Genomic DNA, 16,090 nt, shown 5'->3' on the forward strand with positions numbered 1-16,090 from the left:
ATTTGTAATGCGGAAATTCAATAACCAAACAAATTAGGTTTTTCATTTTAGAAATGTTAGAAAAAAAATATATCTGAGGGTTTTTTTCGCAGCCCAGAGGAATGAATCCTGCTGTTTTTGTAAACTTGGTTGTGGGGGAGAGGAGGTAAGTAGAAGAGAAAGTGAGACCAAGAGCTTACTGACTTTGGAGGCAGGACCTGGTTTACCCACAGAGACGTTGGGTCTGCAAGAGGAGAGAGAGAGAGAGAGAGAGGGCAAGAACACTTACTGCAACGAAAGATAATTATCAAGTCTCACTAAAGTTTGCATTATTTCATCCACACATGCACTGAAATGCTGCACAAGTCGTCACTGACGAATGACAGGGCCATCATTTAGTGCATGATGACATTTATAGAATTCTTCACAGATGCACGCCAATCCGACAACTGACAAGTCAAAGACACCAAAACTATAAATGGACAAAAGCAAGTTCTCAAAACTTTGGAAATACTAGGGGTCTGTTTGCCAGCTCATGACCGCACTATAACACAGCTGCAGCATTAAAGCACGATTAGGGCTAGCTTGTCTTAGCAACAGCCCCGCAATTGCAGCACCATGGCATCAGCTTTCACCATTGCAGCTGTACGACCTCCTAGCTGACCTCCAACATGGATCTTCTATGATGCGACCCAGGAAACAAAAACTGCGGATTACTGATTAAAAAAAACTGGGCATATAAGCAGTCTATTTGAATTAGATGTACGCAAAATAACTTTTATGGCAAATCACTTATGTGGAATTCTGCAAGGTGGAGGAAGGTTCACGAAAGGAAAAATTTATTTCCACCCATATGTAGCATGAAGCTACAAAGGAAACCCACTTGGGTTTTGTAGAAACAGAGCTTCAATGTTGAAGAAAACTGTCTCGGACCAGGATGAATTTTTCCTCCACTATGAAGCTTTGTAGCTGAGGAACCCATGTGGGTTTTCTTTGTAGCTTCGTGCTACATACGGGTGGATGGCAATTTTTCCTTTCATAAAGTAACTTTTAGTTTAAAATCATTGATCATTGCATTTTTAATCAAATTTGGGGCTCCAAAACCTGTTGCATTGCATTTGTTATCGACATACACCGTCGCATGTAGGGCTCCGCGACACAAAAAAAGTTGCGGAACTGCTCTTAACAGCTTCATTGTAGAATGTAAAGAGCAGCCCTGAAACACCTTTGTTTGAAGGTAAGCAACACATTGGAATGAGTGCATTGCCTTTCAAGGAGTATATTCCCAGGTAAATTTTTTAAGAGGGCCTAACCTGAATGAAATTATAATGGTGAAACGTAGACATAGCCCAACACCATTTCGTCTCAATTCGCCGATTCGTATCGGCTCGGGCGATGCGAATCGCAATGCACTGCCTATTCCTACAAACTACTACAAACACTGCTTTTCTGGTGGGAAAGTGCAGAATGGCATTCCGTGCATCTAAATGACAAAAGAGCCAAAGAGTAAAAAAAAGACATTCTCAGTGCAGATTTGATCAATGCACCGAAGGCTTTTTGACGACGTCAGAGGTAGCTAACGATTCTTTGAATTTCTCATTTCATTTCACAATCATAATGATGCAAAGTGTGGCCAAGAAGATATTTATAGACCATTTTTGTGCCACCCTGCACAATTGATAACGTAAAGCAGCGCCCTTCGAAGATACCATACGCAGGCCTAACTTCAGCATGACAATGCATGGACATTCGCAAAATGTCCGGGAGACTCAAGATTATCGGTGGCACCAGATTGACAAGTCATGCCATTGGAGTGGCTGACGCTGAGATTTCCGAGATTAGTTTTGCTGTTTGCTTTTCTCCACGTCGAATACCTGTTGCAGAATGTTACGGTACCTGCAGGAATCACTGAACCAGAAAGGGTTAAACTGCTTTGTGCTCTGTTAATGCGCCAGTACAACTCGCCAGTGTAACACAAATCTTTACCGCTCATTTTTCTATTTGCGGTGTGCCTCTGGTGAACACTTGATGCTGGCATTCGAGAAAAGCACCTGACAACAACAAAGCAGTTGTGACAGGACAGGCGAGATGCAACAACAACTAAGGCTACTTTGTTCCCTAGAAAATCTGGAAGGGCAAGGATGCTTATGACCAATGGCTAGCGCCTATGAGCTGTCGCACTGTCGCATGTCATTGAGCTGAGCTGTCACTGAGCTGTCGCATGTCATCGCAGACATGGCGTAGAGGAAAAAAGATGCAGGAGCCTAGAAAGTCGTAGGAGCGAGAGCAAGCAATTTATTACGCAAGGTTGCAGGTTCTCTGCTGCAAGCGGCATTGTGGCACTTGGCTTGCATGTTCACAGCAACATTGTCTACAGATTGTCGTTTCTGTTTTGTTTTTAACCGTGTTCAAAAAGTGCTTCGTGCGCCTTTGAAACACACACCAATGCATTTCCATAACCGTATTAAACGAAAAGAAGCAATCAGGTCACACAACTGCACCTAACTCCTTAATCCAACGGGTGAAATCATTTCAAATACTAGTACCTAAAGGGTTGAATCATGTGCAGTTCACAGGCAAGCATCACAGAACAAGGGACAGATAACAGGCATTTTTTTTTCTTTTGGTCTTACAATAACAGCTGGTAAAAACTGACATCTGCTTAAGGTTTCACAGCGACAGCTTACGAGTGCTTCCTTTGGTTTTCTCAGTGTGTATTAGTGGTACACAGACAACAGCAGATTATTCAGACACCAATATTAACAGAAACTTATACGAGTCCCGTGCAACTAAAAACTTTCTACCCCGATATATACGAGAGCGATATGTGCAAGCTATGCAAGTCTGTTAGAGCCACCCTTCAACACATGTTGTGGGGATGTGAAATATACCAAAATAAAATGGCAGTCTCCCCAGAAAATCTACGGGCGCGGTGGTCGGCCGTGCTGCTCAGCTCAGAACTCCAAGACCAACTTTGGGCCGTCCAGCGAGCCAAGGAAGCCGCACGGGAGCAGCAGCTCCCAGTGGCCATCTAGGCGGCCCCAGGCCCGGGCCTCCCAATCGCCGGATTCCAAATAAAGTTATCACACACACACAATATTTAGGACATCCTTGATTACTTGGACAGCCCTCACATACAATGGGCATGGAGGAAAGGCTGCACGGCTTATGAAAATTATTGTTCGGGGACAAAATAAACCCCAAAGGGTGCGAAATTTCTTTAGTGTGCTCACAGAATCAAGTCTTGCAATAACCATCACCTCTTTCTTGCCACTTTGTTTCTGAATGCATGAAATGAATTCAGAAATGAAAGCCTTTGAAATGTTCTTTAAGTAAGCAACAATTCCCCAGGTATAGGCACTGCGTTTAACGAAGAAACAGCGGCTTTACTACAGTTCTTGAAGCAAGCAAGTACGCTGTTGGTAGCATTGCCACTTCAGCTCGTGCAGCAACAGCCAACCAACAGGAGCCCTTAAGCATGTCAGTGCGCTCAGCCAATAGGAGGTTCGCATTCACCAAAAACTTTGTCAGACCAATCGTCAACATTTTTTTGTTTATGCTTTCCTTATCCTGCCACTGTAATTGAGGGAGACGAAAACAAATATGTAAGCTTCAAGCTGTCAGTTGACACCAAGATTCGCGATGCTCGACAGTGTTGGAAAGACAAGACTGCTCCGTGAACTTCAGCATACTTGCTCTGTTTTGAGCTTTTTTTCTTGCGTGTGCACTGACAAAACCTTTTTACAGGCATTTAATAGTACTTCATTTCAGGTAAACTACCTCAACATGATGCAGAGAAAGTGCCAAAACAAGTGGTTTCTCAAAATCTCAATAATTTTTGCTGTCTGAGCTAACTTTCGCGTTTAACCTGAAACTGAATGCAAATGCAGATTCACAAGCATGGTGTCATGCACAACATGGAGAAAAAGACTTCATGTAGCAATAGAATCAGCATACAGGTTGGCCCATGCTAATTAGGGACAACGATTAACGTAATGCAGCAATACACAGAGGGTCAGTTTTACGAACAGCGCATGTCCGATAAATCAGAAAGCAAAAAATAAAAAAAGGACAAGTGACAATGCCCCTTCCAATTACCAGGAGCAGCTCTGTGTTACATTAAAGAGTGCAACAACAGGTACCTGAGGCTAGCTCACTATCGCCTATCACTACATGAAAAATTACTTTGCAATTGTAATTGGAGGAATCCACCAAGTTTTACCACCTTCTACTACAGGCAGGAGTGCTGAGCTGCAAAGATGCACTAAAATGAACAAAATCCCTTCTTGCTCATCGATTGGCCACCAACCAGCAAGACACTTTGCAAAAACTCCGGCACAAAAAATTGTGCCAATCTGTACTATCATGAGAACAAAGTCTTGACACTGAAAGAAAACTCTGGGTGAGACTGCAAACATGGAGTACACAATTTTTTACCTCTCGTCATTTCCTTTCTTATATTTATTTGCTGCCAAAAAAAAAAAAAGGTGCTTAGGGTTTTTCAAGAGGCAGCACTGACGGCAGCATCACGACACAGAGATTTTGTGTACTTTGTGCAATAAACATGATGTCAAAATTTAATGTGCAATTTACATTCGCACGATACTGCAAGCACTAAGCAAAATAAAAAAAAATAAAAAATACAGCATTAAATTTCAGTGTAACCATTTCAAGTACCGCCTGATTATCACACAGCCAGGCGCAGAGTGTTGCAACCAAGGGAATGAAGCTTTGCAACATGCTGGCCACATGGTACCACCACGGCTGCCTTGGGAAAGCTGTTAAAATCATACAAGCGAGGGGATAGCCTCGGAGATTGAACCACACAGATCGCAGAAGGCATGGGAATGCCATCAAACAGCTCAGCAGGCTCAACAACCATGGCATGGCAACTTTACGTAACATTGATGCTCTGCAGCTATATTGGGCATCACCTTGTAACATCATGAAAGAGTGAAATAACAAGTGCCACGGAAATTCAAGCTGAGGGTTATTCTGATTTAGCTTGTATTTTGAACATTCTGCGACTGATAACTTGGGCTTGCATGCATTAATTATTGTAGTCCTTTTTGCTGTTAGTTCTTTTACATGCTAAGGCCCAGAGCAAAAATGATGGCCTTAGAAAAGTGTTGCAAGGCCCCTTCAAAGCACACAACATAAAAAGGCGAAGTGCCATGCAGAGCAAGGCAGATGAGAGAGAGATTATCTTTAAAAATTATTTTCTTGTCTATACAAAAACTGGCAGTTTCACTCAAAGATAGAAGCATTAACAGTGACAGCATGAGCACATTGTTAGCACGCCATTCAAGGAGCTCGAACACAATCTTAAACCTTGATAATATTTCACCCATCGCATGCAGCATAGTTAGGAAAGCCAATATTAGTATTGCAGTCGTCACACCTCAATGGTGCTCAAGACAAGACCAATGGAAAACTGTTGGCATTTGACAGCACGAAATGAAAAGATTAAACTAAAGGCAAATACTAAGTTGACGTGGACTGTTTAAATACCGTCCCAGAAATTTTGCAACGCCTGTTTCATGCCAAAAAAAGACTTCATTCACGAGAAATTTGGATCTGAAGGGTCCAAATACCTTTTTCGTAATTAAAATCTCCCGCCACCTAATTAGGGGAGTGGTGACGTTGCATACGCCATCACCACCCTTTGCTGCTGTCAGTGAGTAAAACGGCGCATGAGAGACGGCGGTACCGAGCCAAGACGCTCTGTGGATTTGCCGCTGCAGCTGCTTTTTGGTCAAGTGGCATAGACCGTTCAGGCATCCCTCGACATCACATGGAAGCTGAATTCTCCGCTACTTGCAGTTTGGGCTAGTTTCACGAGCCAGCAGAACTAGCGCAGCACTATGCGGTAACGATACTGGAACGTGAAAGCGTGGGCAGCACAAAGTTGAGTGAAAGCGAAATCTTTATAGACCGCCTGCGTCATTAATGGTAATTTCAATGAGTTCTTTTTTTCTAAGAATGAAATGGAACTTGTGGACAAGTAGCACTTTATTTCATCTTACAATACAACACAAGTAAGTTTTTTGCCAGGAGTAGTTGAGTACTGACAGAATTTAACTGAGGGGTGCTTTCGTCACCAGGAAAGTACTTGAATGCCCTGGGGGAGTCTCTAATCATGTCCTGCATTTACCTCAATTTCTCGATTATTAAGGCTCTGTTCGCGATATTATTGACGCCTTAGCAATTCTCAAGCACTAATCTATCACCTTAGTTGACTTAATATTTGCCTTTAGTGTCCCTTTAGCTGGACATTTACTGTCCGCTACCCTCACACCAGTATATGCATACAACTGCTCGGCGGGAACACTAATGCTTATGAGCACAATGATCACGCCTGCAGCGGAAGGCAGAAGATTGCCCCGTGTCTGCTGCAGAGCCGATTGAGCGGGAATGACATCCACCTTGCTGCATCGTTTGTGCAGCCGAAAGCAACGCGCATTGCTCGCGTCTCTGAAGACCTAGCGCGCTTATCAAACAAGACGCCAGCAATCTCGCCGTCCTCACCGTCGCGCATGCTGTAGATAACACGCTCGGCATGTGGGCCTGCACATGCGCCATCAAAACCAGGACAGCACGGCAACGATATGTACACACCTCAACTGTTCATATAACTGCTACACAATAAAGAGTGTTAATCTTTCAGAATTGATCATTCTCCTCTTGCCTGAAGAATGCACTGAATTTGAATAATTTTACTGCACTGCCTCATTACGCAATTTGTGAGATGATTAGGCAGTGAGCCTTTCTGTTTATACATTAAGCATTGTTCTTGCGCATTTCTTTTCCGAGAAGCAACTTTTCTTTTTCTGCTCACTCGCACACATCTCATTCACAAAATGCATCAGAAAAGAATTCAAAAGAAGTGTACTATGAACAAGTGTAGTAAGCATTGTTGATTTTGTGCCTTTTCTTGCCAGTGTGAACCATTAAAACGTCATACACTGAGCCGTCAGCTCAACAAAGAACACTTTATCAATCATTCAAGAAAGTGAGAGCAATGCACAACAACTTCTGTATTTAATATTTTATTTTGCCCCCTTAAAGGAGCATTTTCACCACCTCTGTCAAAACAAAATGGCAGCCAGAGACTGAACAAGGTCAGCCAGAAATACTTAAATACTGTCATAATAACAACAATCACACTTTTTTATAAATAAATCAGCAATGGTTAAGCTCAATGTCTGGTGCGATTGGCAGGAAATAATCCTAATCTAAAAAAAATAGTGGATAGCACCACGTTTTGTGCATCAACACCAGCAGGACCATGAAAATTCCTTTCAGACAGGCCAGAACCTTGCCTCTTTTGCCAAAGTTGTGCCAAGTTTTGCCAAATGTGAAAGCAAGCTCACCTCACCGCGTCCGCCGACGGCCAGTTGCGGCGAGTGCCGTTGGAGGCACCCGCCGAGCCCTGCTGACCCTTTGACGTCTCACTGCTGGTGCTGTTGCTGCGTGACCGGTTCTTCTTCTTTTCCTCGTCGTCGCTGCTACTCAGTGACTTTGACCGCGACCGTGACAGGCTGTGACGGTAGTAAGACTTTCGGGGTGGGCTCGGCAGCTTGCGTGGGGCAGGCGGCGGTGACGATCGCGACCGCGACCTCCGTTCCCGGTCGTGACCCTTCGGCGACCTCGGAGATGAAGTGGAACGCTTCCGGCCGTGCCCCCAGTGCCTGGACCGCGACCTGTATCGTCGACATCGTAGTTATTCGCCAGCCTATTTTCATGCCCACTGCAGGACGAAAGCCTCTCCAATTACCTACCCACGTCTCATACTAGCAAACTCCACATTATACCTGCAAACTTGCCTATTTCATTACACTAAATGCAGTTGACCTGCGTTATAAGGAAATCAATTATTCAATAAATTGCTTTACTTGTAGTCTTGCATGTTTTCGCGTTCCTATGAATCTCCTTTAGCTCATCTGCTTTTACGAAAGTACTCCTTATAATTAAGAAAATTTTGTGTAAAGATTACTTTGTTACAACGAAGGTTTAGTGTACAGTGCAACCTCATTAAACCGTAGTTGGCCGTAGCTCGGAAACAGTATGTACTAAATGGTAGTACTGTTTAATCAAAATAGCATGAGATCGCCCACGTACCTGTTGAAAATGGAACTCAGAGGGAGTGCGATGAGAGGGGGAAAAAACATGCAGTATTTATTCACTTCGCGCGACACAAGCGTTATTTTCTTTTGATGCCACGGCAGCCTAGCACGACGACAGCGGCCTCAAGCTTACTGAAGCTGCGTGCCAGCTTTTCAGCCAGCCCCCTCTTCTCGGCAAACAGTCGCATGGCAGATTCCTCGTTGGCGTTATGTATGGCGCCTTTTCATTGCCGGGTGCCGGAGTTTGGAATACTTTTCGTTTGGAATGTAGTTACGTTATCGTACCCCTGTTCTCGTTGCGACGATTGCATTCATGAGGCTGACGTAATTTGCAGCTTCTGCCACTGTCGGGTCTGAATCGCCCGTGCTTCGGCAACAACGGAGGCAACGACGGCAAAAAGTCGAACCTCATAGCCGACATCTACTCACGGTCACAGCAGCGCTGCCGAGCAACTCTTTCGCATTCCAAATGCCACACACCGTAGTCAATAGCAGATCCCTGTCGCGTGCCAGCGCCGGCTTCTTCGTGTCACGTTCGATAGCCCGGACTATGTCTAATTTTTCTTCTATGTGAACACCCGGCGTCTTCTATATCCGAGCTTCGGCATGACGCAAGTCCTCGCTAGCACGACACCACAACGCTCTCTGGCAGGGCGTCGAAATGATGTTGATGTTAATATGGCTTCACGCGCAAATGCACAGGGCACTCGGAGGCCATTGTTCCGATCTCTAAGGCTTGTTGATCTGCCGGGCCGCTCGATGGAGACGACGCACTGCCGTGTTTGCGCGACGAAATGTGGAAACACTACGTGTTAACCAATACGTACGCAGTAAGCCGGTACATTTTATGTAGGTACAAGACGCATTATGTTCAATGGCCACTGAGTCAGGGATTTGACTTTACTACTTTTAAAACGAAACTACTGTTTAAGCGGGTACAGTTTAACAAGGTTTTACTGTAGTTCATTGCCAATCACGGTCGCGCTTCCTTTTCCTTGGCACACATTCCTAACTCTAATTTCCAACTCCATTCTGTAACCGGTCACCTGCCTCGCGTACTACATGGCCTGACAAACGCCGACGCTCTGTCTTAATCTCAACTGCAACATCGACTACCTGCATTTTCTCTCTCACCCACACTACTGTCTTACTGCCAAAGTTCAGCCGTAAATTTACAATCCATTTCTCATTATTAGAAACCGGATGTTTGAGCACTAAAGAAGTTATGTTTAGGTGCCTATAACAGTCACTGAAATGGTCATTTAAGGCACATATAGGTGCAAAAAGCTTTCTTTAGGCATGCATAGGCCTAATTAATATGAACTTCAACTTTGCCTCTAAGTATAATTTATGATTTCCTAAGGAACACAGCCCACTGAACACTGGTTTTGTGATATTCAATTTATTTTCTAGATAAAATGGGACGAGGCAAGTTGTGTGGGTTACAAGATTTATCTGAAACCTAGTGTGACTAGACACCATGAGAATAGCTGTAAAAGCAGTGACAAAGAAGCGGCATCTAAAAAATTTCTGGGTTCACATTGCGTCTTGGAGAAAAGCAGAAAAGGATAACTCTCAACATCCATAAAAGCTAGCCGCACATACTTATACTTCGAAACATTCAATGGTCCACTGCCCTCTTTCAATCAGAACCTTCGACACATTTGTAGTGAAAGCCAAGCATTTTTGTCCGAGACAGGTCGAAGTTTCGAACAAACTCTCAACAGCAGGTAAATGTGGATTATAGCAAACTTTTCCTGAATGCCCAAAAATTAGCTCCCCATTCCAGGTCAGAGCTGCACCAAAGCAGTCAGCTTTTTCAATTATGTCAGCTCAATATGTGAAGTGAGCACACAAGTATGCTAGATCCCCTTGAGGTGTATCATTGTGTAGAGCAGTTCGAGCGCTTAGAGTATTGAGAATAAACATATTCAAACAGATAGGTGAATATGCTTACTGTAACAGGGCCGATGGCGATAGCTCTGAATGAGGTGTGCGACAAGCAGGGAGGAGATTTGCTGGTAGCGGAATGAACAGCCAAGTGTGTGCCGACGTTTTCACATGAAATGGGTGGACAAGTGGGGTGGGCGGCTGCAGTTGTTGTCGCACACGCCTTGTGCCCTTTCTTGTTTACATGGGGTCTAGCGACCGGAAAACATATCATACAGTTGCATTTTGGCAATGCACCAAACTTCAGTGCCAAAAAACCGTGTTTTTCGAGAACACATGAACCGGTAAAAAAGAAGAGTAACTGTATTGGGCCGTTTTTTGTGCTCTCATTAGCGAATCTTGGTGCTAGAAAATTGTAGGTAATGGGATCACATCAACAAGGTTCTACTGTATAAACAGGATAAGACTAGGGTAAAACATCGAAAAAGACATTTTAAGGCACTGACGACCCAATACAGTAAAACCTTGTTAAACTGTACCCGCTTAAACAGTAGTTTCGTTTCAAAAGTAGTAAAGTCAAATCCCCAACTCAGCAGCCATTGAACATAATGCATCTTGTACCTACATAAAATGTACCGGCTTACTGCGTACGTATTGGTTAACACGTAGTGTTTCCACTTTTCGTAACGAAATCATGGCGGTACGGCGGCCTGGCAGAACGAGCCTCTGAGGACAAAACGGCCTCCAAGCGCAAACGCAGAGGGCACTTGGAAGGGTGAGGCCACATCAACATCAGCATCATTTCGGCGCCATGCCAGAGTCAGAGCGTTGTGGCCCAAGTTGTGGTGTCATGCAAGCTAGGACAAAAACTGGGTGCTCAGCATAGAAGAAAAATTGGACATCGTTCGTGCTGTCAAATGTGGCACGAAGAAGTCGGTGCTGGCACGCGAGAGGGATCTACCATTGACTACGGTGTGTGGAAATCGGAATGCGAAGGATAAGTCGATTGGCAATGCTGCTGCGACCATGAAAATACGTCGGCTATGAGGTTCGACTTTTCGAGGTTTGACTTTTCGCCATCATTGCCTCTGTTACTGCCGATGTGTCACCTAACGACAGTGATGAGGACGGCATGGAAAGCAACAGCACGGGCGATTCAGGCCTGACAGGGGCAGATACTGCACGTTACGTCAGCCTCATACGGGTGTTTGCCAAGAAGAGGGGGCTGGTGGAAAAGCTCACTTGTAACTCGAGTGAGTTTGAGGCTGCTGTCGTTGCTGCTAGCCCGCCACGAAATCAAAAGAAAATAGCAAACTTTTGTTGCGCAAAGTGAATAAATACTGCTTGTTTTCTGCCCTTTCATCACACTCTCTTGTAGTTCCGTTTCTAACAGGTAAGTGTGCGATGCCACACTATTTCGGTAAAGCAGTACTGCCGCTTAGTACATACTTTTTTTTAGCGCCAGCCAACTATGGTTTAACGAGGTTTCATTGTATAGGCACCAACATCAATGGGCATTTAGAGGCACGATAAAGATGCCACTCAAATGTTTCCAGATTGATAGTTCGCACTTAATATTACTGAATAGGCACAATAAGGATGCAAGAAAAAAAGAGGCATTTTGCCTAAAGTTCCGGTCTCTGCTGATTACACAGTGGGCAGGGTGTGTGATTACACAGTGCACAGGGCCAAGCTATCAGCTCAGGCCCACGGCATCCTGACCTAGGGACGCCGCCCACCTCGGACGATTTTACCGTCGGCTCATTTCAACTAATAAAGTTTATTCCTCCTCCTCCTCCCCTTTCTTTTTTATTTTTCTGGATTTTCATTCCTGGAGTGCGTCAGTTGCACAGATTAGTACAGCTGACTTTCATTAATTTGATCTTGATGAAGCCAGTGGGATTTAACGAATTCTCCAGCAAGTCCAACTATTAAAGACCGAAAAAGAAAAGAACATCCAAACACACTGCAACATTGTCTGGCAGTATTCAACCATTTCCAAGGGCTCCTAAATTTAACATGCATCCAGTTTTTATGTGTTCATAGCAGAAAACAATGTGCACATATATCTTACATGCCCACAACTTTATAATGTAAAAAAGAATAGTAAGTCTTCGATTCTGGCAATCGGAAATTACATGAATACTGCAGTTGTAACTTTACAGAATACAAACCTATTTACACTACATATCTATCATTGCCAACCTCAGCTTATTATTGCTGTGTGCTGATGATATGTTGCTCTCCTTTTGGTCCATTCACTTGATATTCCGTATTTCTCAAACTGCTCCACAACAATCGCAAACAGCATGGTGGTCAACGCCCAGGTTAACCACTTCGCAAGTTAGTGACACATTCAAGTCTCCTGTGACACATTCAAGTCTCCAAAGTGTCCAAAGCACAAGATGCAACACTGCTGTCACTAGCTTAGCATGTAAAATAGCTATGCTTAGAATGAGCCTTTGTAGAGAACGCCAGAAAGCGGCGCATCATCGTTGTCACTTTCGTACATGAAACATTGTTCTGCCACCATCTTGCGATGACAACGGTAATGATGCTGGGTCTGATGGTAGGCTGCTGCCAAAGCTGTGACAGCGCTCTTGGCATCTGAGAATTGGCATTTTCGACAGGAGGTAATGTGTCTTTGACACACTGTTCTCTGAATGCCAACGACACAGATGCTGCAACCACTGCAGCCACAACTGTGCATGCTTGCTGACCAGTCAAGTTTAACTTTTCTGGCAAGGGCGAATTTCATGATCGAAATAATGAAGCTTTTGGCCCAAAGAAATGTACACACACCGGCCTGGAACCTCGGTGACGATAAAACAAACTGAAAAATCATACTAGCTAGAGTCAAATTAACAGAAGTCTACTGCTTTAATTCGATAGACCCATTTGCACACTTCTCAAGGGCAACAATCAAATCAGTACATCCTATCAGAAGAAGCATGGCAAATTATCAAACCTCGAACGACTGCGTGATGAAGTCCAGCGGCCCCGATGACGTGGCGAGCTCAGTCGCGGTGACCGGGATCGCCGCCTGGAACCCCGCCTGGAACGGTACGACGCACGGCCTCGACTACGGCTTCTGCGGCGAACCCTGCCGCCAGACGACGACCTATGAGGAAATAATGAAGATACCAGATAAACAGCAACAAACTCAGTACAGCTCGTTTTAGTTCACTGACTTCAAAAGTAGGGGTGTGCAAATATTGAAAACTTTCGAATAATGAACAGACTATTGTCAAATTGGATTCAGTCTTCAAATCCAAGTGACTAGTCAATAATGCAAATATATTTCGAATTCTTTTCAAATATTTCACGCCAACTGCACCCAAATTAGCATAAAGTAGGAGCAGGAATACCGTACATTTTCACCACCATGGGCATAGTATAGACAAAACATGAGAACTCGTGCAGTGGAGCTGGCTACGTCACTTACGTAGCTATACTTTACAGGCTGTACAGCGATCATTCGCGCTCTTCCAGAGCCCTGTGCATTGAAGAAACTACTTCTTCGCTCCTAACGCTCCATTTGTTTTTAAGACTTTCCTGACCCCGCTTATAACCATCGACAGCCCATTATTGATGGTTTGAACTTCAAATTTCGTCACGATTGGGGCACTTTTGGATAGCTAGCGTCATCCAGCACATAAAAGAGAAACTATTTTTTCAGTTTCACTTTCGTGTAATTTTATTTCACTGTGGGGGGATTCTTAAAGCGACTTTTGGTCGGCCGTGACAAGCGCTCGTAGCTTCCAACATGGTGTCGACGTCAAGCGCAGATGCCCTTTGGTAACAGCGAATTTCGACGGATTCCGATGAGTCTGCATCATAATTTCTTGATGGTGGTGGCGGCACACATTCGGAAGATGGTTTTGATTCATTGGACTTCGGATTTCAACAGATTCCGATGAGTCTGCGCCATAATTTCTTGTTGGTGGTGGCGGCACACATTCGGAAGATGATTTTGATTCATTGGACTTTGGATTTCGACGGATTCCGATGAGTGCATCATAATTTCTTGATGGTGGTGGTGGCACACATTCGGAAGATGATCTTGATTCATTGGACTTCGGATTTCAACGGATTCCGATGAGTCTGCGTCATAATTTCTTGATGGTGGTGGCGGCACACATTCGGAAGATGATTTGGATTCATTAGACTTCAGCACAGACGGCGAAAGTGTGTCGAATAGCTACGAGAACGTCAACAGGTATCCACGGACAGGTTTCGTTTTCTACTCTGAGGTGCTTCGTCGCTGCCACACTCAGATCTAAAGATATCCGGTGTGTTCTAAAGGTCACTGTTCTTATCTGCAGGGTGCCAACATAGTTTGAGCAGGACCACTTGCCGGTGGCAGAGCAAAGAGTCAATTTTGCACAAAGCGGCCGGCAGTGGACTTTGGCATTGCAAAATTATTCCGCTCTACAGCGCCATGTGGTGGTTCATAAGAAGCACCACACAAGCATGACAGCCACTAGGGCTAACATTTTCATTTGTACAGTAAAACCTCGTTAAACTGTACCCGCTTAAACAGTAGTTTCGTTTTAAAAGTAGTAAAGTCAAATCCCCGACTCAGCGGCCATTGAACATAATGTGTTTCGTATCTGCATAAACCGTACCAGCTTATTGCATTCGCATCGGTTAAAACGTAGCGTTTCAAATCTTCGTCGCAAAAACACGGCGGTGCGTCGTCTCCATCGGGCGTCCCGGCAGAAAAACAAGCCTCAGAGATCTCAACAACGACCTTCAAGCGCACTGTGCGTTTGCACGTGAAGTCACATTAACATCAACATCATTTCGACGCCGTGCCAGAGAGCATTACGGCGTCGTGCAAGCGAGGACTCCCGCTATGCCTAAGTAGCTCGAATAAAAACGACGCCGGGTGCTCAGCACAGAAGAAAAATTAAACATCGTCCATGCTATCGAACGTGATACGAAGAAGACTGTGCTGGCACGCGACAGGGATCTGCTGTTGACTACAGTGTGTGGCATTCGGAATACGAAGAAGTTGCTCAGCAGCGCTGCTGCAACCGTGAAGACATGTCGGCTACGAGGTTCGACTTTTCGCCATCGTTGCCTCTGTTGTTGCCGAAGCGCGACCAGCGACAGTGATGAGGATGACACGGAATGCGACAGCACGAGCGATTCAGGCCCAACTGTGGCATAAGCTGCGCGGTAACGTAACTCTATTCCAAACGAAAAGCATTCCAAACTCCGGCACCCGGCAACGAAAAAGGCGCCCCGGGACTTCTGCAGCACTACTGCGCGCGTGCACGGAGAATACGTAACGCCAACGAGGAATCTGCCATGCAAGTGTTTGCCAAGAAGAGGGGGCTGGCTGAGAAGCTGGCACGCAGCGTCTGTAAGTTTGAGGCCGCTGTCGTTGTGCTAGGCCGCCGCGGCATCAAACGAAAATAACACTTTTGTCGCGCGAAGTGAATAAATGCTGCGTTTTTTCCCCTTTCATCGCACTCTCTCCGAGTTCCGTTTTCAACAGGTAAGTGGGCGATCTCATGCTATTTTGGTTAAACAGTACTACCATATAGTACGTACTTTTTCCGAGCTCCGACCAACTATGGTTTAATGAGGTTTCACTGTATATCAAGAACTTCTACAGATAGAACGCTTACATTTACAGGAAAGTTGTATAGTCTTTCTGTTTAAAAAGTATATTTCAAATTTTTTTTATGTTCTCTTGGTGTAAAGCAGCATCTACGTTTTTATGGAGTTTTCTCGTTTCCGTAACATAGCCTTTTATTAAATAAATTTTTGAATTGTTCATAAATGTTCGCTCGAAAATAATACCATTAGAAAGCACATTCATTCCTTCTACAAACTGATACCATACATTTTAATATCAAGCATTTGTTGTAGCAGTAAAAAAAGATATCATTTACTAAACCACCAAAAACTGCCTAATTTCCCGCGGACAGGAAAGTGTTAACCTTAAGAACACTGGGATGTTAACCTTGTTTTATATTAATTTTGATAACAGCTATTCATCCCTCGAAAACTGTTCGAAAAGTATTCGATATTCGATTCGCTTCTGCTACTGTTCACACGACACACATATAACGCCAAAAGCG

The 16,090-nt window shown here is 44.4% G+C and overlaps 1 protein-coding gene across 5 annotated transcripts in view; it reads right to left on the reverse strand.

Annotated features, from left to right (window-relative positions):
* LOC142588259 (uncharacterized) overlaps positions 1-16,090 on the reverse strand; it is a 59,593-nt gene that overhangs the window by 14,313 nt on the left and 29,190 nt on the right. For 4 of the 5 annotated variants that reach the window (XR_012829695.1, XM_075699827.1, XM_075699825.1 and 1 more), the window contains exons 14-16: positions 12,964-13,116; positions 7,353-7,682; positions 184-223 (exon numbers count right to left, since the gene is read on the reverse strand). Coding sequence is in view for 3 of the 5 variants with exons in the window: in XM_075699827.1 (XP_075555942.1) it covers positions 184-223; positions 7,353-7,682; positions 12,964-13,116 (523 nt within the window). In the remaining 2 variants the exon portion in view is untranslated. Of the gene's footprint in view, positions 1-179; positions 224-7,352; positions 7,683-12,963; positions 13,117-16,090 lie in introns of all 5 variants that reach the window. The other variant, XR_012829696.1, reaches the window with a different exon arrangement.

Source organism: Dermacentor variabilis, chromosome 7 (assembly GCF_050947875.1).
Source record: "Dermacentor variabilis isolate Ectoservices chromosome 7, ASM5094787v1, whole genome shotgun sequence".
Classification (NCBI taxonomy): domain Eukaryota; kingdom Metazoa; phylum Arthropoda; class Arachnida; order Ixodida; family Ixodidae; genus Dermacentor; species Dermacentor variabilis.